This window comes from Ochotona curzoniae, unplaced genomic scaffold (assembly GCF_017591425.1).
Source record: "Ochotona curzoniae isolate NIBS_2020 unplaced genomic scaffold, NIBS_Ocur_1.0 scaffold_3890, whole genome shotgun sequence".
Classification (NCBI taxonomy): Eukaryota; Metazoa; Chordata; class Mammalia; order Lagomorpha; family Ochotonidae; genus Ochotona; species Ochotona curzoniae.
The window spans coordinates 492,411-515,773 of record NW_024467115.1 but is presented as its reverse complement, the minus strand read 5'-3'; the positions used below and the strand labels follow the sequence as shown (position 1 = coordinate 515,773).

The window sequence follows — 23,363 nt, the reverse complement described above, 5'->3', positions numbered from 1 at the left end:
TTGGCTCTTGAATGGCTGTTAAAAGGATCACCACTATAAAATATCAGGCCTTAAGGAGTTAATCCAGGAAAGTTAAAAAGTAGGTCTCGAAGGGCTTAGTTGTCTTCATTATGGATTTCAAATTCTTTGTTTTTAGTTCCAGCTTCTCTTTATCTGGGCACTGGCCTCACTGGGATTCTGAGCATTATTATTATTACTTTTTTAAGGTACTCAGACTTGTACACATCTCAGATCTCTGTGTCTGGTTTCAACTTTCTGTCTCACCAGGTCTGATAAGGCAGTATTTTAGTTAATGTGTAGTGAAGTCATGAGGTGAGCTAACCAACTTCCTGGTCTGTAATTTACCCTCAGGTATTTGCCTGTTAATTTCAACTTTGTGCTTTAATTTTGAAATATGTATTTGTTTTCATGGGGTTCTGTTATCCCTCTCCAGTGCATCATTTGATTTAGTTGCTTCTTCTTCTTTTTAACAATAATTCTTTATTGAAATAGTGCAACTGTGTGCAAAGCACAGATGGTCACAACCCCATTTCCTGCATAGTTCAACCAACGGAAAGGAAGTTAAGTGGTGGACAATCCACCAAAGCGCTCTGGCTTCAGGTGATGCTTGTGTCTCAGGCTTGCCAAAACATAATTTGTGTTTTCTGCTTTGCTTACTTTCCATGTAAAGTGTTTTTCTAATATCTAACGTAATGTTCTTTATGAGAGTCCAAGGAAGCTCAGCTATAAACTAGCTGGTATGTGAATGTCATAAGCTGTTCAGGACTCAGAGGTTGAAACTAAGGGGTATGCATATTATTTCAACAGGCAAAGATGTTTTAATATTGCCAAAGAAAACCAAAAATCCAATAGCCATGCTTTGGTGAAGTAAGGAAACTCAAAGTATTTATTAAGCAACATGGAGAAAGTTAGAAGACTGGACACCTAAAGATCCACCATTGGTGCAGTGATGAAGATCATTCTCTGGCGGATTTGGACACTTGTCTACTTTGCGACTCTTGGCTGCATATGGATTTCTGCGGTGCAGTGTACAGCTTTAAATGGCTGCGTAAAGTACCATGTAACTAATGTGGTAAGTTTCAACATTTAATATTTGTGTTTGCAACAACTAGAACAAGTAGAATTCAGCATGCTATAACTGATAGGGTTTTTGCCTTGTGAGAAATGTTTTCAGAAGGAGCGATCACAAGATAAGGTAACTTATTTTTTTTGGAAGTAGTCTAGCAGTACATACATTTGTGGAGATAAGACAGGATAGCTTATTTTGTCAAGTTATTTGGTCAAAGATTTCTTTGGCGGAGAGTGTAGGATTGGGTAAAGGAAACTTAAATGAAATCATTATTGTACACTTAAAAATTAGATTTCAAGTTGTTTGTTACAGAATCATAATGTTTGAAAGCATGGGATAATTTTGGCCATGGAAGAGTGCCTTCTCGTTCCAGTCTACAGTGATAATTACGTTGTAGTTGGATTACTGTCTAGGCAGCTGTATGATTAAGGAAGCAAACACAAATGTCATATGAAACAACATATTGTTTTAAAAGAATTATTTGTAAATTTCCTTATTTGTATCTGTGAATTTGTTATATTTAATTAATTTTTAAAACATGAAATTTCAATACTCGTTGCTCATTGTCATCAGATACATAATTGTTAGTATTATATCTTCTGTATTGTGATTTAGCTTTGTTTGAAGAAGTCAGTAAATCAGAGTCATAAGCCAAATGCTCCTTAACAGAGCAATATTTCCTCTTGCTGTCCAAAGACAAGGGAAATAACAGCATGATGACAGCATCCGCAGTTAGGTATTTTAAAATAATGAAAGGACCAAATATAACATTTGCTATTATGCTAAAGCATTAAACACAGAAGTATGAAACCTAAAGAGGAAACATACTACACACTTTTGGTTCAATGGCAACTACAGTCTAAAATACTATTTAACTTTACTACAGAGAGAAGTGTTCTTTAAAACGTTTGATGTTTTATATAAATCCTTGTTGAAGAGTTATATGCAGAACTATATGTAGATTTAACATAGAACTGTAAGCTCTTGTTTTTTGCAGCTGCAACCTAAAACAATTTTTATCTGATTATAAAAATACATTTTTAAAAAGAAAAGGAAGAAATTGAGAATAATAAACAGAAAAACCTTAAATTTCCCCACAATTGACTTCTGATTATATTTCCTTTTGGTGTCTTTTCCTAAAATTTAGTAACAGTTGCACACTGAGCTTTTCCATTTCACATTATATTGGGAATTTTCTCCTGTACTCTGAAGTCTTTTTGGCAACAGAATATTTAGTACATTTAGTGTTCCGACATAATTAATTTCCCTACTGCTGAAGTTGATTTTCATGGTTTTCAATATTAAAATCTTTATTGTTTGTTTGATCTCTTTGTGTGGGCTCCTTGATTTCAGGGCTTGGCACTAAGAGTAGACAGTTTGTACCTTTGACGAGTTGCCTTCCGTTAGCCACCTACAGAGCAGGGCACAGCTAATGTGATGTTGGCGACAAGAGAGACACAGTCTGCCAGACTGACCAGTGAATGTAATCAATGTTCCCCATCAGGGCCTCCTACATGAGGCCTGGAGGGAAGAAAGTGAGGTGCATGAACAATCAAACGCGGCCATGGATCAGGGGAGAAATTACACCATGTATCAGAATTTATTGGATTTTTCTTTGCTTTTTTTTTTTTTTTTAAACATGGACATTTGCTGTGAAGGTCATCTTGGATATCACTGCCTACTTCTTGATGTCAAGGCATTTTCTCTTACAAAAATGACAAAGCATTGTTATCCAAAAGAATGTTAGAATTTGTAGCCAAAAATTCATGTAGTTCAATGCTCAAGTATAATTTATATTTATTGAGGGATCTGAATGCATTAAGCTGATGTAGTATTTTTCAGTTCGATATGTTATGTACTGTAGAAACAAAGAAAAATAATGCTTTTCAGAACACTAGTCTTGTGAGGTTTTTCATGAAATAATATTCATGGTCAAATAATTTGTGGAAGTATATTTTGCTACATTATACCTTCTTTTTTAGATCCACAGGAGACAATAAATTGTAAAGAGAATTTTCTTATCTACTGAGGCAGTGAAATTTTTCAAGACACAAATAACAGCATCTGAGGAACTAGTGTTAAGAAAATGCTCAGTGAGAAGTATAATTTAAAAAAATTATTTTTATTTGAACGATAGAGTTAGTGAGAAAGAGAGAAAAAGCAATCTTCCATTTGCTGATTCATTCTCCAAATGACTTTTTTTTTTAAAAAAAGATTTATTTATTTTTATTGCAAAGTCAGATATACAGAAAGGAGGAGAGACAGAGAGGTAGATCTTCTGTCCGATGATTCACTCCCCAAGTGACCGCAAGGGCCGGTGCTGTGCCAGTCTGAAGCCAGGAGCCAGGAACTTCTTCCAGGTCTCCTACATGATTACAGGTGCAGGGTCCCAAGACTCTGGACCATCCTTGATTGCTTTCTCAGGCCACAAGCAGGGAGCTGGATGGGAAGCGGGGTGGCGGGGGGTTGGGGGGTGGGGGATTAGAACTGGTGCCCATATGGGATCCCGGCGCATTCAAGACTAGGACTTTTGCTGCTAGGCCACTGCCCCGGGCTGCTCCAAATGGCTTTAATGGTTGGATTTGTGCCCATGTGAAGCCAGATACAGTTTTTGCGGTAGTAGAAGGTGAGGTAAATATAGTTTTACTTTGATTTGCATCTAACACTTCAAAAGAATCAACCAAAGACCAACAAATAGTGTTTAGAAAGTTGTCTTATTTTTTAAATAGCGATGTGTAAACATTAATACCTTTCTTGCATATCAATCTGTAACACTGAAAAATGACAACTGAACTCAACCATAAGCAAATGATGTACCAAATACCCAGAAAATAGCACAGTTTATATTGATATAGATATAGATTGGTCAATGAAACAGAATATAAGCACAATCCAGAAACAAAATCATGTGTGTAAGAGATGATTTAAACCAATGGGACATATCCGTTTAGAAGAAAAAAAATTCTGTTGTGAGTTCATTTTACATGACTAATTCAATGTAAAAGGAAGCCAAAACTTTATTTTGAAGAAAATTATGCAGGCAGAGTGCTATTAAATATTTGGTTGCATATTTTTTTTTCTAAAAGATACAATTCTATTACTGAAAAATAAAACCATGTAAGTAGTACCTTACACCTTTCTCTACAAATATAATTGGTTTTGGAGTGAAATTTAGAGAAATTTTCATTCACACTCCTAATGGGAATCCTGTAAAAGAAAACCTCAATTATGTGTTTCCTGTATCATTACTTTAAAAATCTAATAATACAGTCACTGCTTCCAGCTGCAGAATACAGTGAAGGTCTTACACAGTGTTCATAAGGTAAATACCAGTTATACAAGAGACTGCAGACTAGCAATTCCCAGCCTGAAACAGAGGAATGTAGGCAGAACCCTCTGGTTGCCATAGATGAGTTAAAGTTACTCTGTGGGTTATGACATCAGCAGTTACAGTCCAAGAGTCATAGGATATCATTCCTACAGGGCCTGAGAGCATAATCCTGGAGTCTATGCTCTGGCCCTCCAGTGCATGTGATGAAAACTGTGGAAGCACTTTGTCAGGTGTAATCTTCTGGATTGAATGCGGGTTGCAGTTGGGGACAAACCCCAAGAAACCAAGAGGAACTTCCATGGAAGGCAGGGAAGGCAAGCGTACATCCAGGGAATATGCCCAGTGGCTGTAGGATTGCTACCGTTTGCTCTCTGCCCTGGAAAGTGCCCTTGCTGTCTCTAGGCATTTTTGGTGGTGGAGAGGTTGCTTGTTTTTTGCTTAACACAGGTGAAGTTCAGTAGCTTCTTGGCAGCAACTCAAGGAGGGAGGCAAGTGGGTACCCTCTTCAGGGTAAAGTAGTCATGTGGATCCCAATCAGTCCTCTAGTTTGATTTTAAAGTCACTGAGAACTGGGGAATTCTCACTTAGTTAGGGTTTTCCTAACTAAGCATTATATCATTACAGCATTATATCCAACAGAAGCAGGAGCCATGGAGCTTTCTGCTTAGGTGACAGTGGCCAGGCGGCATCCTGTGGCAGGGTATGTGAGGAAGGAGCTGTGGGCACAGCAGGTGTTGTGCAGCTTCCATCTCTATTGTCCTGCAGAATCATCGCACTGCTCATAGATATCAACACTTCTTATTGAAGTTTACGCTTCAGTCTCCCCAGTTCTAGTATTTTATATATAAAACCCTTTTTCTGGATAGGTGGTGGTGTCTCCTCACTGGGGAGCCAAGCTGGGAATTGGCGGTCACAGCAGCAGCCTGTTTTGTTTCTCTTTCTGTCTCATTTTGGAAGTCTCTGTGCCACGTGCAGTTCTCATTTCTTTCAGGTATCTCATTACTTTTTAAGCAACCATCCTCTTCTGCCTCTCCCACAATGCTAGGCCATTGTTGGATGTTTCCAAGGAATCCTGAAGCATTCCAAAGTGGGTGACTACTCTAATTTCATGCAGTTATTCCCCTAGGCACATATTTATTTAAACACTTCTTTATCCATCAGGCACTGTTTTAGATGCTAGGGATACAGTGAAGAGCAAAATGCATGCAAAGAACAAGATACGGTAAACTTGGTGATAAAAAGTCACGTCTGCCCCGTGAAAGTGTGGGGATGCTAAACCACCTGGTAACTTCACCTTCGAGTTTCTGTTGTCTCCAGGGACTTACCTTTTTGAAGTGGTAGGTCAGCCAAGGATAGCTGTTTATTTTTGCTGTGGTAATGCCTTTTTTCAATTCAATGGCTTAAGTTGAGCCAGCCTCTAAGGGGAGTTTGTGATCATAAACGATGGTTACTAAAAATATTCACTTAGTCTTCTACTTTAGAATTCTCAGTGGAGCATTTGAGTTTTGAAAATTAGATTGCATCGGGATGATATTCTGCCAGCTCTACCTTCAGACCAGAGATGGTCTCCCCAAGAAACTGTTGAATTTATCTGGACAATAAGATGCTGGACTCTAAGCTTGGTATATGCTTGCAATGAAAGAATCTTGACTGAATTTGAACTGTAATACTGCAACAAGGTGGAGGAATCCACCAAGGGGAGAGAGCATGGGTAGGGGTTGGGGAATCCCAGAGCCTATGAAACTGTGTCACATAATGCAATGTAATTAATAAAAGAAAGTTTTTAATGAACATTAAAAAGAATTAGATTGCATCACCTGACACTGCTCAGGAGGTTCACTGATTATTAAAGGTCTATGCTGTTATCCTTTGTAAACCCTCTTGCTTAGGAAGGAATTGCAAGCAATGGTCCAGGAGAGAACGAGCAGATTTTCTATTTCTTTTAAAGAATTTCCTCCTAGCAAGAGGGAAATTCTTAAAATTTGTGAAAATGTGATAGTGTAGTTTTATATTTTGTTACATATAACTTTGTGAATTGTGTCATTTCCCCCTGCTCTTAATGAGTAACTTTACAAAAGAAAGCTTTGAAAACAATTAGTCCAACCCAGGAATGCTTTGCCTTGATTTGTGACTAATGCCACAGGTTTGTTTAACTCTGTGTGAAACTTTCCATTGTTCTTAACCACTCTTACAGCTCTCCCACAGTACATCTTTATAATGTCTGCAAAATTCTTGTAGCATTATATCTGCAATATACACGAGTATTTTGTCTGGTTTTGTGATGGATTTAATGACTTGAAAACATTTGGCTCTTTGTTTTAGTTGAAAAGCAAAGAAAAGGAAACACTGGTCTAGGAGGCTTAAAAAAAATAAAGTTGTGATGGCTACTCTGAAACCAATATTGGCAACAGGTGTTTACTGCTTCCTTCTTCATTTTAGGGCCGGCAGCTTGATGTTGGCATACCATACAACCTGAGTGAGCCGGTGAGTAATTGCATCCACTGTCAAAGAACTTTATAGTGTTTGCATTGATAAAAAGTAGCCAATGGTGGGTTGTATTATAACAAGAATCATTGCTAAGTAAAAATGTTCAGTTATTTGTCCCTAAGCAAATTTAATCAAAACTAGGGAGATGGATGAATTATACAATTATTTAAAAATGAAATGTGAAGTGGAAAGAATACTGGCTTAATCTTAAGTCTACAATTTTGACTTCACATGGCTGTGTGGCTTTGAAAGTTTCCTTAATATTTCGGAGAATTCATTTTACTGCGAATGTGAAAGGTGGGGCTAGCAAGCCTCCAATGACTCTTTCAACATGACATTTTTATGGAGGTATTGCTTTTCTGTGCATGTATATATTTATTCTACTACTGTTTAGTGACTGTGTGTGTGAATTAGACACTATGCTAGACATTTGAGATGCAAGGCTCAATAGCAGATCTCTGTTCTAAAGAACTCTTTGGAGACACATTTGTAAAAGCAATGGTGTGTGTGAGGGTTAGAGAAAATGCCCAGCAAAAACAGGCATTCCACTTGCCACAGGGCCTTCCAAGTAAAACCAGAGAAGGATGAGTTTTGCAAAAGGAATATAGAAAGGGAGAGTAGATCAATCACAGAGGCTTAAAATACAAAATAACGAAGTAGCTGGACTTGTTCAAGAAAACAAGAAGCTTTGCCTTTGCTTGGAACCTGAAGTCTATGTGTGGGAGCTAGGGAAGTGGAAGACAAGGTTGGAAAATTTCGTAAGGCCAGACTGTGAAGGTGTCGTATGCCATGTTTGGTAATTTGGTCCTAATTCTCCGAGGAGAGAGACACAGCATATTGAATGTCAGAAAAGGATGGGACTAGGATCTCAAACAGGGTAACTCCTATGTGAATGTCTGATGAGAAGTGAGGACGCAGCAGAGAATTGGGGGCAATGCAATGCACGAGGAACTGTAACAGAGCCTGGTTGATGCTTAAGGGATTCAGCAGCGTTTCTGATGATTTGTCCATGGAATGGGATGAATGGAATGAGAAAGTGACAGTGCCTTGGTTCCTGGCTAAGGCAATTCAAAAGATTATAGTATGTCAATTAGAAACATAGGATAAATAGCAAATTTGAGGGTGAGAAAAAGCTTAAGGTAGGATACAATCACAGAGGGGTAGGAAGAGGCAGAAAGAGTCAGCAAAACAGGACAAAGAAGAAGGCCAACGTATTGATATCACTGTGGTCATGGAAGACCAGCTAACATGGACCCAGGCACTTCTATGGAGCACAGCCAGTGATGGTAGAAGTCTCTGCGAAGTCTCGCTTTATTGCTCCTTCACCTCTCCTTGTATACTCTTCTCCCCATGTCCCAGTTTAGCCAGGATATTAGATACAGATGAGTTCAATTAGTCTTTTTAGCTACAAGCCCAGTTCCTGTTCTGGCCCATCCGAATCAACACTAATCAACTCCTTAACCCACAACACTTAAGTGAGTCACTGAGAGGAGATGGTATTGCGTTGTTGTGTAACCACGCCCCTCACAAACCCCTTTAAAAGGCCCGTGAAGCCGGGTGGGGTTCAGTCTCTTTCTGGTCAGGTGCTTCTGTTACTCTGCACCTTGACTCTTGGCTGACTCAGGACAGGTAATCCCCTGAGCATGGCCCCTGTGCACTGCTTAGATTGGACAATGGGTATAGTTATGTTGTTTTTGTTTTGTGTACTATCAGGAGTTCCAGCAGAGGTGAGGTCTAGCAGTGATGGAATGTGGGCAGAGAAGCCAGGGAAAGGTGGATGTCTGCAGCTTTATAAGTGTGTCCAGGTTATTCGTTGCATGTCTCTTAGGATAATTTATATTGTTGGGGAAGCTGAGACGTAGGTCTTCAGCTTCACAGATGAATTTAAGGGTAATGATCATTTGTTCCCCTTTGGATTATGTTTGGTTGGATTATGATTGGTTAGATTGCCATATGGACTTGTGATTTGCTATTTCTAGTATGCTTTATTATCACGAAACTTGGTTAATAAAGACTCCTTAATAAAACCTTGGACATGTCGGGTGTGATCTTGCTCGCACCCCGTAACAGTACAGACTAACCAAGTAAGGTAAGAGAAGCTGCTGAATCAGCTGAGTAGGAGGTTAGGACAGCCTTGGGTGAGGTGGGGGTTGGGAAATTTTACAGGTTGGAAGTGGGTGAATCATGCTAGAAGGCAGCAGAGTTTCCCAGTTACACACCAGGTTAAATTTTGATGAGATGATTCTTGGTTGAGTCTGAGTTCTGAATTTTGTTTGTCATGTAACACCATGTAATATCACATTGTTCTGAATTCTGTTTGTTGTCAGTTACCCAGGAACAGGGTGTTCTCCAACAACTGGACATTCTCTAGATTCTAGATCTTTCATGTGAGGATTGACTGCTCAGAAACTCTGCCATTCTGCAGGGAACCATGACAAGCCTTGTAGAGCAGTTAGCTCTGCTAAATATCCCAAAGATCCTTTAGATCCGGGTCCTTAGGGGGCCTCAGCTTGGTTTCAGGTTCCTGTTTCTAAAGCACTAAATGAGGAGTGGATGTTCAGTGCAGCAGCTGGGACACCGCCAGGGCCACTGATGATCTCTTATATGAGGGCCGTGGTTGAAATTCTAGTTCTGCTTTTGATCCTAGCTGGCTGCTATTGTACATTCCTGGAGGCAGTAAGTGATGGCTCAAGTACTTGGATCCCTGCCACTCATGTAGAAGACATGATTGAGTTCTTGACTCCTGGCTTCAGCCTGTCCCAGGCCCAAGTTTGTGGGCATTGGGGGCTAACTAACCAATGGGATATCTCTGTCTGCCTTTTGTTTTTTAAAAATTAACTAATTTATCTGAAAAGCAAATTGACACAGAGAGTGGGAGAGGAGAGAGAGAGAGAGAGGGAGAGAGATAACTTGTATCCATCGCTTCACTCTGCAAATGTCCAGGAATTAGAAACTCCATTCTGATCTCCCACAGGAAGGGCAGTGGTCCAGACTGTCCTCTGGGCTGTCCTCTGCTGCCTTCCAGGCGTGGTGTCAGGAAACCAGATTGAAAGCAGGAAACCAAATTGAATAACTGGGACTTGAACTGGCACTCATGTATGAAATGGCAGTCTTTTCAGTAGCAGCATGATGTGCTGTGCCACAATGTCAACTTTACTTTTTCTGCCTTTCACACAAATAAAAGGAAAATTTGAAAGAGTATACAGGTATTAAATGAACATTAAGAGAATAGTAAGCCAATAATAAAATTTTAGGTGATACTTTTTTTTTAACTATGTTGTGCTTTGAAGTGACAAGTCACATTTGTTTCATTTACCAATGTGTGTTACTATTCCTTGCAGTTTATCCAAGGATGTCATTTTTGGAACTCTGTAGATCAGGAAAACTGTGCTTTAAAGTGTGTAAGTATTAAATTATATTTTTGTTTTGATACTGATGTTTCCCTAAAAGTTACATAAGAATTCCCGCTTGTATTTCTACTCGTTCAACTAATTTGCTAGACCCTAGAGCCAAAAACAAAACAAAACCAAAACTCAAAACCCCAAAACCAAAAACCCCAAAACAAAACCGAAAAGCCCACAGTTTGAGTAATTACTTAGGAGTGGAAAAAAAAAAACTAAGATTAACATTTCTTAGTGTACCTGGAGGCCAGGGAAGGTTGAAGTAAAATTGTTGTTCCCAATTGTTCTAAAACTATAAAGGTTTTTTTTTTTTTAATAAGATGTTAGATATTAAATTTCCTGGTCTTGTCCTTATCAACTTTTAATGTGAAGTGTCCTGGGATCTTGCTAAGATGCAGATTCTGATTCAGGAGGTCTTGAGTGGACCTGAGACTGCACTTGTAACAAGCACTCAGGTCACAAGATGTTGCTGGTCCCCAGACCACATTGCATAACAGAGCCGTAGGTCATATTCAGTTTGCAGGGAATTTAGTAACAGGCTTACCCAGTCACAGACATGTAGCTTACTCCACTTTATGGGAGAAATGCATCTTGTTTCAGATACCTTAACTTTCCATTTAGCCTGGATTTACCACTTAGTGCATAGTTCTTGATTTTTGCTTTCCTCTTCAATAAAGTAAGATAATAAAGGAGTCCACTTCTCAAGATAGTGCTTGACATATTGTAGATATTCTACTCTTCTTGGTAAAATTTAGTCATTTAGAAGTGGTCCCAGAGTTGGCTTTTGGTCTGATAGTTAAGTCCCTGCTTGGGATGACACATCTCCTACCAGAAAACCTGAGCTGGATTCTAATTTGTTCAACTACTAGGCATTTTGGGAGGCAGCCTTAGGTCCTTGCCGCTTTTATGAACTGTGGACTGAGTTCCAGGTTCCTAGCTTTGGCTTCACCCAGTCATAACTACTAAGGGCATTTAAAAAAAAAAAAAACAAACAAAAAACCAACAATTGGAGATCTGCTTTTGAAATAAATAAATAGAAATGGGTTATATGACAGTCATTTGGTGAAAAATTAAGCTATTAGCTCTGGCTGAGGTGGGCATAGATGAGTGAGCCAAATGGGAACGTTCACTCTTTCTCCTGTAAAAATAAACAAGTAAAAAGTCAAAGGTAGATTCCTGTGTTGTTCAGGTTAGATATAAACATGGACATTAGCTTCTCTCACAAGTCATCATAAAACCCATTTAAAATGCTTATATTCATGTTATTTATCTAAAAGGCAGAGTTAACAGGCAGAGAGAAGGAGAGACATCTTCCATCTTCTGGTTTATTTCCCCAATGGCTGCCATGGCTAAGGTTGGGCCAGGGTGAAGCCAGGAGCTGAGAGCTTCACTCTGGTTTCTAATGTGCATGGTAGTGGCCCAAGTACATGTGCCACCTTCCAGATACATTATCAGGAGCTGGATTGAAACTGGAGCAGCATGGGCCCGGCGCGGTGGCACAAGTGGTTAAAGGTCCTCGCCTTGCACGCCCGGGATCCCATATGGGCGCCGGTTCTATGCCAGCAGCCCCGCTTCCCTTCCAGCTCCCTGCCTGTGGCCTGGGAAAGCAGTCGAGGACGGCCCAAAGCTTTGGGAACCTGCGCCCGCGTGGGAGACCCGGAAGAGGCTCCTGGCTTCGGACCGGCATAGTATGGGCCGGTTGCGCTCACTTGGGGAGTGAATCATCGGACGGAAGATCTTCCTCTCTGTCTCTCTTCTCTGTATATCCGCCTTTCCAATGAAAAAAATAATAAAAATAAATCTTTAAAAAAAAAGAAACTGGAGCAGCCAGAACTTGATCTGGCACATACATGGGATGCTGGTGTCATAGACAATGGGTTAATTTACTGTGCCAAAATGCTGGGTCCCTGACAGACTGCTTTATAGGAGTTTTCCCACACCCATGTTTGCAGTTATGCACTTGTAGAATGCCCCTTAGCAAAAGGAATGATCTGTGCTACTCAGACATAGTACTATTATATACTTGTCACAAATAGCAACTTCAGTAATTGTCTACTTATGTCTTTTGTGCAAGTATGTAAGCTCTGTTGGGCAGGTGCTCTATATCTTTTTTTTTTTTAAAGATTTATTATTATTATTATTATTTTCATTGGAAAGGCGGATATACAGAGAAGAGAGACAGAGAGGAAGATCTTCCCTCCAATGATTCACTCCCTAAGTGAGCGCAACGGCCGATACTATGCTGATCCAAAGCCAGGAGCCTCTTCCGGGTCTCCCACGTGGGTGCAGGGTCCCAAAGCTTTGGGCCGTCCTCGACTGCTTTCCCGGGCCACAGGCAGGGAGCTGGAAGGGAAGCGGGGCTGCCGGGATAGAACCCGCGCCCATATGGGATCCTGGGCGTGCAAGGCCAGGACTTTAACGACTTGCGCCACTGCGCCGGGCCCTATATCTTTTTCAAACCGTATCTCTTGTGCTGACCAGAGTGCTGGGTCAACACCTACTAAGGGAATGAATGGGAAGCACAATTTATTGCTGGGGGACCATGCAGGAGGCAGTGTGGATGGAGTGGTCAGTCTGGGCAGTTATTGCAGTTTGCATTTCAGTTCTTCTCCAGTGGGCACCTGTGAATGTTGTTTCATCTTTGAAGCTGGCCTGTCTCAGACGCCCTCCCAGTAGTCTGAGGCTTGCTAATTGAATTGACATCATGCTCTATGACTTTCCCATGGATCTAGACAACATAATTTTTAGAGCTGCTCAAAAAGTGGTCTCCCTTGTTTGGTTTTTCATGATTGAATGTAGGTGGTGGGGCAATGCATTTATGCTGAAGAAATGTATAATCTAGTGTTATTAAAGCTTCAAAATTTTAAATAATTTTTCTTTCCTTTTTCTTTTTCTATATAGAATGAAACCTATATCACTGTGTATGAGGTAAGTTGGCAATTGCTCATAAGAAAGACGACCTCACTCTCCATGTCTTTATTTCTCTTCTTGGAAAAGCTAGTAAAACAAGAATGGGAAATGTATTCACAGGGCAGAGACACTGCTTTCTTTTTACAGGAAAATAAATTTATTTTTAACTCCATTTTCTATGAACTTTAAAAAAAGATTTATTTATTTGAAAGGTGATGTACAGAGAGGGAGAGAGAGGGCGGGGGGAGAGATTGATTCTCTCCACCATTTCAACCCCCTAATGGCGTGGCCAAGTCAAAGTCAGGCCCTACGAGCCAGTAGCTTCATCTGCTCTCCCATGGGCAAGGGCCTAGGAACCTAAGTCCTCTTTCCCTGCTTTCCCAAGCACATTCGCAAGAAGCTGGATCAGCAGCAGAGCAGCTGGGACTTGAACTGGCACCTTTATGGGATGCTAGTATTGTGGGCAGTGGTTTAACTCACTTCTGCTACAGTTTTGGCCCATCCCTGAGTTTTTTTGAAGTGCTTCTATTGTTTAAGCAGGGAAAATGTAAACATATTCAATACTGATGTAATTTTTAAAATACTTTTGATCTTGGATTGATTGAATTTACAGCTGTAGAACTTGGCAGATATAGGGGAGACAGCTGTATGCTGTACTAATCTGGTTAGCAAGGAATTGATTCCTGGGGTGTGGGCAGGAAACGGGAGCTTTTTTGGGAAAAGAAGGGGAAGAGAGATAAGAGGGTCACAACCAGTGATATCCCTGCTGATTCTGCTTTTTATTGCATTTAAAAACTGAGTATACAGTAGTCCATCATTAAATATGACACTTTAAGAGAGAACCTTGTAGTTGCATTTTTCTTTTTATTTGACAAATACTTTACCAATATTTTAAACTTGGTGTTTCCATTTGTTATGACAGTAACTAACCTCTTGCTGGGTATAATTGTTCTGTCCATCTTTGTTTCTCTTGGTCCCCTCTGTTGTGCCTGATTTTATCCTTTTCTTCATCAAGGTGGGATTTTGATGTTTCCTTACTCTTCTTCTAGGAGTAACTGCCTGTCTTTCATCTTACCCCCTCAGGATTAGGTGGTTTAATCACACAAGATGTGAAGACATGCTGTTTTCTCTCACTTTAAAACCTGTATGCTCTGTTTCAATGTCCTTGCATCTTGCACCTCCCTGTCTGAGGAAGGAGCCTATGTTAAATTATCATTGAACTGCAAACAAGATTAAAAACCAAACTTGTGAAGGAATTATGACTGGATATGAACTGTTGCACTGCAACGATGTGGAGGAATCCAACATGGGGGGAGGGTTTGGGGAGGGGTTGGGGGAATCCCAGAGCCTTTCAAACTGTGTCATAAAACGAAATAAAAAACAAGCTTGGAATGTAGAACAAAAAACAACAACAAAAAATACCTATCTTTTGAGGGAGTGAGAGATTAAGAATTGCCTCTAGGAGTAAGAGGATTGTGCAAGTGGCAGGAATGTCAGGAGAGTCTCCCAAGCATCACAGCACCCCAGTCTGTGAGGTGTAATGTACTATTTTATCTCATTCACTTCTATTTATACTTTACTCTTTTATACTTGCAAATGTTATACTTTAAATACGTTATTTTTTTTGAAAGGGTGAGGGTGATAATAAGAAAGAGAGAGAGAAAGAGATCTCCTACCCTCTGGTTCACTTCTCAAATGTCTGAAAGAGTTTGGATTGGCAAGGCCAAAAACAGATGTGGAAGGCTATCTGAACCTTGCACATACGTGGCAGGGACCCAAATAGCTGAGCTAGCACCTGCTCCCCACCAGAGTGTGCATTAGCAGGACTCGGGAATGATGAGCAGAGCTGGTACTCCTGCTCTGACACTCCATTATGGGATGAGAGTCCCAAGTTGTATCTAACTGCTGTGTCAAACACCTGTCGGAGATACAGATCACTCAACTCTAATCATCAGTGATTTGAACCAAGGGCTGGGAATTTTTGTAGTTAGTATTCCTTGGTGAAAACAGTCTTGGAAGTGATAGCAAAAAATAACTTTGAAAAAAAAATGATAGTTATGGGTGAGATAGCTTCTTCCTGATAAAACACAAAAGATGTTATTGCATCTTGGCTTTTGGCTAAGATGAAATATGGATCTTATCACATCTATAACTTTTTTTTTTAAAGCTTCCTTTTTGCTGCTGTTTGGGAAAAATTACCAAGGACTGTTGACTCTGTTGCTTGCCTGTCTGACCACATCTGACATCCTCTCCTTGTTCTTTGTGTGGGTCCCTGGCCTTGCCCGCTTCCTTGGGTACAGGAGGCGCATGTCTGACTCATGGCTTTTGTCCTTCCTGTTGTTTCTCTTTAGAGCAGATCTTTGCAGGCCCAATTCCTTATCGTTACCCTCTGGAGGGTCACTTGTACATAGTTCTTGCTGCTCATCCTAATAAAATGGAATCTTCTTCCTAATTAGTCATGTCTTATGCACATGACTGCTTTCATTTTCATAGCACTTGCCATTATCTTACTTAAAAAATTTAATTTAATAACTCTGTTATTGTCTGTTCCCCTTTTAAGAAAATTGAAGTTCCAGGAAGGCAAGAACCTTGTCAGGCTGAGATAGTACTTAGTACATAAAAGATAGTCAGCAAATATTCTTTTTTAAAAGATTTATTTCATTTTTATTTGAAGGGTAGACTTACAGAGAGAAGGAAAGAGAGGGAAAAGAGATCTATCCCAAGTGGCAGCAGAGGGCAGAACTTAGCTGATCCAAAGCCAGGAGCCTCTTCCTGGTATCCCATACAGTGCAGGGTCCCAAGGCTTTGGACCATCCTTTAATGCTTTCCCAGGCCACAGGCAGGGAGCTGGATGGGAACTGAAACTGCCAGAACACGAACTGGCACACATATGTGATTCTGGCATGTGCAAGGTGAGAATTTAGCCACTGGAGCCATTATGGTGCGCCCACATATACTTGTTTCTAAGGTTTCATGCAGACTATGTTAAGGCATCTGTTAAAAGGAAATTTGTGTTTCAGTCATTTATTTATAAACTATTTTCAATGAATTAGATTAATTGTTAATTGACATTAGTCTTTTGTAGATCTTAAAATAAAATATTGGTGTTGTGACATCCATTAAAATGTGCATCTACTATAAAAATTTGAATCAACTTTTATATCATATAAATGAAGGCATTGATATACAGATTAAATAGGGGGTCAGTAAGAATCAATTTTCTTCTTTTTATTATTAATTACATTGCATTATGTTTTATAGGCTCTGGGATTCCTCTAACCCCTCCCTGTACTCTCCCCCCATGATGGATTCCTCCACCTTGTTGCAGTATTACAGTTCAAATTCACTCAAGATTCTTTCATTGCAAGCATATACCAAGCATAGAGTCTAGCATCTTATTGTCCAGATAAAGAATCAATTTTCAAAACATTTTATTTATTTTTGCTGAAGGGCAGAGTTATAGAGAGAGAAGAAAGAGAGAGAGGGAGAAAAAAAGAGAGTGACTCTTTCATCTACTGGTTCACTTCCCAGATAGCTACAATGACCTGATCTAGCACAGGCTGAAGGCAGGCATGTGGAACTCCATCTGGACTCTCACATGGGTAACAGGAGCCCAAGTACTCAGTCCATCTTCTGCTGCTTCCCTGAATGCACAGGAAGGGAGCTGGGTCAGCACTGGAGCAGTTGGGACTTGATTGTTTGCTTCAATTGGATACCAGCACCAAGCACAGAAGCTTAATCTTTTATATACACCATCAGCCCAAGCATCATTTCCACAACATTATTCCAGATTTTTTAGGTCCTCAACCATTTAAACAAGAATGCAAACATACAATTATATCATTGAGCTCAGTGTATCTTCAAACTGTGTGGTATGGTCTGTGAGAAGATCATTAAAGCAATCCAATGAATTAAAAATCACTTTGAACAAAATGAGATAGGATAGAATGGAATAGAATTAAACATATAAAAAAACCAAGTATGGGGTTTATTTTTGCCATGATGAAAGTGTTCTAAAATTCAAATCATGGTCATGATTGCCTAACCTTGCAAATAGATTGTAATTCAACTGAGTGCATTCCATGTGTGAATTTTACAATATGTGAGTATATGTCAATAAAAGCGCTGAACAATGGGGAAAACCATGCGTTGTTTCAGGAAGCCTTTTTTCAATATGCTCTAGGGCCTGGTTAAAGTGGGTCTGGGAAGTGCTGGTTTAATTCAGCTAGTAAGTGGAAACTTAATTACAAGTGCAGTTGAAATAATTGATCCCCAAGATATACTTGTGGATCAGGCATTCAGCTTCCAAACTGTAGTTGAAATTTTCTTGGTAAAACAAGTACAAAGGCTTCTTTGTTGTCACATGCCACTTGTTTTCCTCAGCGAGAGTTCTGTGAGGTCGGCTGCAGCAGTGCCAAACGTGCATATGAAGAGGAAGTCCTAGGTAAGGAAACACACCAACTGACTCTTTGATACTTTAAACCACTTTAGAGACTTGAATTATTGGAGGATAAGGAAATCTTAAAAAATCTAGAGTTCTGCAGTTCAGTAGGATTGAATATATGCATGTTATATCCATATTATGCTGAATATTCAGTTATTTCAAATGTGGAGGTCATTTGAGATTGCTTTCTGCAGTTCTCTTGGAAGATTCCTAGGTGAGGTGACAGAGGCCCTGTGGAAGACCACTGGAGAAAGGAGACGACCAGGAGTCATCCAGTCAAACTCTTTATTGAGTCTAATGGTGAACCTTATACATAGGTTGATAAAAAGGAAGCCCAGAGTGTTAGTGACTGTAACCTGATTGGTTCCCCCATCCTCCCATAGCTACCACTGCACTTAAAGATGAGTTTAGATACAATCCCTCCTGACTAGAGATATCTGTAAGCCTGACCTGCCAGCAGCGGCTCCTAATTGGTTCTCTCATTTCCTGACTGCAAGGTGTAGGGTCCTTCCAAGCAGAGGAAAACAGGGTATGTATGTCCAGTCTCGGGTCACCTGTCCGCCATCAGGTCAAAGCAGAGACTCAGTTTGCCAAGCCCTTGTTGGTTTCCTGGAAGCACAGTGTGCTGTGCCTTCATGACCTCCGGCATAGGTCAAGAAGGTCCGGGTCCATGACTACTACCCATAGTTATTATTATAGACTCAAAAAAAAAAAAGCTTTTAAAACTAAATTAAATGTACTCAAAATGCACAGAGAACAAACAAAAGAGAGGGAGCTATCCATCTTCTTTTTGCTGATTCATTTCCCAAATACCCACAATACCTGGTCCTGCGCTGAGGTGAAATCTGAGAGCTGGGAACTCCATGCAAGTGTTCTATGTAGAGGGCAGGGTCCAAACTAAATGGGCCATCACCTGCGGTCCCCCAACAGGGGCATTAGCAGAAAGCTAGACTTGGAAGTCGAGCCAGAACTTTGAGAGACTTCAATACTGAATGTGGACATTTCCAACAACATCTGATTATAACTGTGTGCCAAATGCCTGTCCCTGTAAGATTCTTGTTTTAGGGCACAACTGAAGAAATATTGCACACAACTAATGTTCAAACATGGCTGCTCTCAAGTTCAGAAGATGCAATCACTTCTGTCTTTGTGAGAGATCATTGTGCATCCTAAGCAGACTTATTGCCAGTGAACATCATTACTTCAATGAGCAGAAAGCACAAAAATATTTTATTTAGTATACATTTCTTATTAAGCTAAGATTTTTTTTCAGTGTAGCACATACTTCGTACATGATTTCCTCCAAACATCTGTTAGAACATGAAAATACATAGAAGGTATGCTTCTTGCTGCTAAATTTTGAGTATATAGGGAACCTGAATGTGTATAACCTCCTTCTGTCTGATTTCATAATGCTTTGGATATGTGTAAGTGGCTTTGTCTTAACATGTCAAGTATTCATTGATTTTTGGGTGGGCAATGCTTCAATAAATCATAGCCTGGAAGTTAACACCTATCTTTCTGGAATTTCTGAGGGTTTCCCTTCTTAGGAAATAGTTCTTTCTAGACTGTGATATACTTGGCTCATTTATATGTTGCAATCCTTGATTCAGAGGGTGATAGAAAATAGAAGGACAACTTATACTGTCCTTCCTAACCCCCATACCCACTTGACATTTCTGTGAAGTAGTGATATTATCTTTTTTCCTTCTCTGTTGTAGAAGTTAGTGGTGGATAAAATTTATATTTTGTGATTTCCAATATGCACAATGAAATGCTTTGCAGGCATTACAATAACTTCACAAGCAGCCAAGAAGTATTTAAAGTAATTTGAATATGCATGGGTGGTTGACATGTGATCTACAACGATGGATTAAATAACTGTGTGATTTTGTGCTTCAATTTATGTCTTCATGTTTCAAGCAATTATTAACTGTTAAGATCTATGCACCTGTGCAGCCAAGACCATGAAAACCAAGAAAGTCTGGAATCTGTAATTTATATTGGTTTCTCATATGCTAAAATTATGTTTGCCAACTTAAGTATACAACTCTGCTGGAATGCATGACCAGTGGTTTATGTGAATTTCTTATTGCTTATGAATTAGTGTCCATGTATGACTAACAAATGAGATGCATCAAATTCAAATGATGGCATTTGTATCACTAGGTAGGGTCTTTAGTTTGTCATAATCAAAGATCTTGCCCATGTCCCTCAGATCCTGTCTGTTCTGACACATCTTGTCCTTGGTCCTTTTGTCTTTGAGTCTGCTGAGCTATTTCATCCCAGATATTATCCATGTTCCTTTCCTCACTGTGGGCCATGATGATAACTAAGGATAAAATTAAAATACAAATATCTATTTTTATTGTTTTTTTATGAGTCTGCCACTATTTTCATTAGTTTACAGAAATAGCTTCATTTGTTCTCAGCTGTACAAATACTATTATTAGCTTTATTTTCAGAAGAGAAAAATGAAGCCCCAAATTAAAACACTGACATGTGGCTACATGCACAACTAGTAAGGAAGATTACTGGAATGCCAAACCAGCTGTCTGGTTGCGGGGTCTTTTCCTAAAGAATTCTCATGCACTGAAAATATTGTGCAGTCCAGTCTCTCTTTCTCATTTGGCACAGTGGTTGCCTTGATATATGCATCACCACAGGCTTGCAACATATGTAGCTATGAAATCCACATTTACTTGTGCTTATATGATCTTGGTCATTTTTGCCCAGTGTTCAGTTTCTGATGTCTCCTGGAGACCCTTCCTCACTCTGCAGACATGCTCACTATGGCAGTCCTTTCCAAAGTGTTCACTGCACATGCTGGTGCCTAGTAGTGAAGGACTTACGCCCTAAAGGGCAGGGATGGGGGTAGGGGGCGTAGAGCTTGCTTTGCTTATAAGTTATAGCAGAAAAAAGAACCATACATAGAATAATTAGTAGAGAATGGTTTTGCTAAGGCTGTCTGTGGGGCAGTTGCTCAGAAGAGAATGATTTCATTTTTTTCAGATTTTTCCAAGTGCAGACTATAATTAGTCCATGACTGTAGCAATTACAATTGTGTCAATTTTCTTTTAAACAGAAAGAATGAAATTCTGAAAGTTTGTGCTGAACTATTTTCAGTTTCTTACCAACTTTTCCATGTGTTTTCAATTAGAATGACAATTTTCTGCAAAGGAAAATCTACATGTTAATTTCATCATAATTCTGAAAAATGGAACAATTAAGTAAAATAATTTCATACCAGTGGTATAGACTCTTCACAAATCTAGCCCCTGTTATAATCGTAGTACCACCTAATAAATGCACATCTCAAATTTTAATATCATCAATGTATAGGAGTCATGGAGTATTTTTAATACATAATAACTGAATATAGAGTTCTTGGGTAAAGGCAATTATTTCACATATATAAAAATAATTTGTTAGCAAGATGTGCAGTAACATCAGAATTATAGTGTAAAGTTTCGAAAATGTCTTGGGGTGCCTGTATAAATAAATGGATGATTACATTGTACTTGTTGTTAGCACCTACCCTGTTCACCTGTAATGAAGTGAGATCCTCAGAAATACTGCACAGCCTCTGAGCAATACCTTTATTGAAATAAAAGAGACTATCTTCAATGATACTGATGAATTCTATGGGAAGAAACATCACACTGACTGACAGATTTTAAAATGTAAACCAATTTAATATGTGAATCATTGATTGTTCAGGTGGTACAGCTGTAGCAAGGGAATTCCAGGAGCTCTTAATACATTGGTTATACACCCTCCTGTTTTGAAAGAAAGATAGAAATGTGTAGTAAGTGAATTCTTCTTTTCTCCCCAGAAAATGCAGACCTCCCCACTGCACCCTTTGCTTCTTCCATTGGAAACCACAGTGTGACATTACGATGGTTATCTGCCAACATCTCTGGAGTAAAATACATTGTCCAGTGGAAATATGCACAACTTCCAGGAAGCTGGACTTACACAGAGGTATGCAGAGATGCTTTTTTTTTTTAAAAAAAAAAAAAAAACCAGTTTATTCACTTGATACAGTGACAGTGAAAGGGGAAGGAGGTGTAGTTAGAGTGAGAGTCTTCCACCTGCTGATTTATTCCCCAAATGGCTGCAGTGGCAGGGGCTGGGCTAGGCTGAAGCCAGCAGACAGAAACTCCACCCTGGTCTCCCACATGGGTGACAGAAGTCAAGTAGTTGGGCCATTATCTGCTACTTTCCCAAGTATATTGACAGGGAGAAACATCGGAAATAGAGTAATAGGTGGTACTCTGACATGGGATTCTGGCATTATAAGTAATGGCTTAGCCCACTGTGATTCAATACAGCTCCAGTGTTGTCTTTTTAGCCTAAAAAGTGAGTTTACTCCCATCAATTGTTATAAGTACCAAATTCCATATATCATTACAAGATAATATATGACATAATATATATTATGTATAATATGGTAGAATATATAGTGTAACAATCTTACAATAATTCAGGATTAGTTTCTGTTTTATTTGCCATGGGTTTAGTTACCTATAGTCAAAAATTATTCAAAAATATTAAATGTAAATTTGCAGAAAAGTTGTTTTAAATTGCACACTATTATGAGTAGCATGGTAAAATTTTATCTATCCCACCAAGGCCACAATTGTCTTTGTCCACGTATGCATGCTGTGTATACTATCTGCCCATTAACCATCTAATAGCCCTCTCAAGTATCAGATTGATGATCATGGCACTGTAGTACTGCAGTGTTACACAGAGATTTTAATATTATCTGATGTTTCAGGAATTCACTCAGTCCTGGAGTGTATTCCCCATGGATAGTGGGGAATGATTTATAGACATAACTGCATTTTAGAAACTATTCAATTGTAAGATGGGAATAGCATTATAGCATGACATGAAATTTAATCTCTGCTGTTCTGCAACATGTTAATGTCCCATTGCTTCTTTGAGGAAAGTGTAGTATTGGACAAATTTGTAATTCCTTGAACTTAGCTTCATATACCTAGTCATGTGATGTGACTCCAACAAGCATAGTACAGGACAAACAGTCTCACCATTCAGAATGGCTGCCTGCAGGTGATTATTGGGGTTATCCTTTTTAGGAAAGGATAAGCAAGTTCACAAAACAAATGAATTAATCCCAAGATACCAAACATATTTGCATAACAAATTTCATTAAATCCTTATGTACCAAATAATTGAGACCATAATTTTGCTGCTTTAGAGGAGAGCATTTCCATGGGAATGTAGACTGACATCTGCATGATTCAGCTCTAAGCTCAAGCCTCATTTTCATTTGGCCTGGCATGCCCTGGATAGTCCAATACCAAAAATACCGCCCATCTTACACAAGTTAATCTGTGCTCTTGAGTCAGTGTGTGGTGGTAATGCTACTAAAGCTCATTATTGATTCTTATGGATCTAGGCTGTGTCCAAGCTCTCGTATGTGGTTGAATCCCTGCATCCCTTCACTGAATATGTTTTCCGAGTGGTCTGGATCTTCACAGCCCAGCTACAGCTTTATTCTCCACCCAGTCCTGCCTATAGGACCCATCCTTATGGAGGTATGGCCAGGAAACATTGTTTAGAAATTGGCGACTTAATTCCAAAGCTTTGATTTTTTTTTTTTGCTCTTAACAATTTAATAAATCCATGTATTTAGCAATTGGTCCATGCAATAATGCAGTGCCTTTATATGCCAAATGGCATTATGATGCT

General features: G+C 39.4%; 1 protein-coding gene across 2 annotated transcripts in view; it reads left to right on the top strand.

The window, feature by feature from the left end:
- Positions 1-931: 931 nt before the first annotated feature.
- ROS1 (ROS proto-oncogene 1, receptor tyrosine kinase) overlaps positions 932-23,363 on the top strand; it is a 114,839-nt gene continuing 92,407 nt past the window's right edge. The window contains exons 1-7 of one of the 2 annotated variants that reach the window (XM_040965309.1): positions 932-1,072; positions 6,840-6,884; positions 10,229-10,288; positions 13,190-13,216; positions 17,582-17,642; positions 21,478-21,626; positions 23,071-23,209. In XM_040965309.1, the coding sequence (XP_040821243.1) occupies positions 950-1,072; positions 6,840-6,884; positions 10,229-10,288; positions 13,190-13,216; positions 17,582-17,642; positions 21,478-21,626; positions 23,071-23,209 (604 nt within the window). In that variant the 5' untranslated portion in view covers positions 932-949. The remainder of the gene's footprint in view (positions 1,073-6,839; positions 6,885-10,228; positions 10,289-13,189; positions 13,217-17,581; positions 17,643-21,477; positions 21,627-23,070; positions 23,210-23,363) is intronic. The other variant, XM_040965308.1, reaches the window with a different exon arrangement.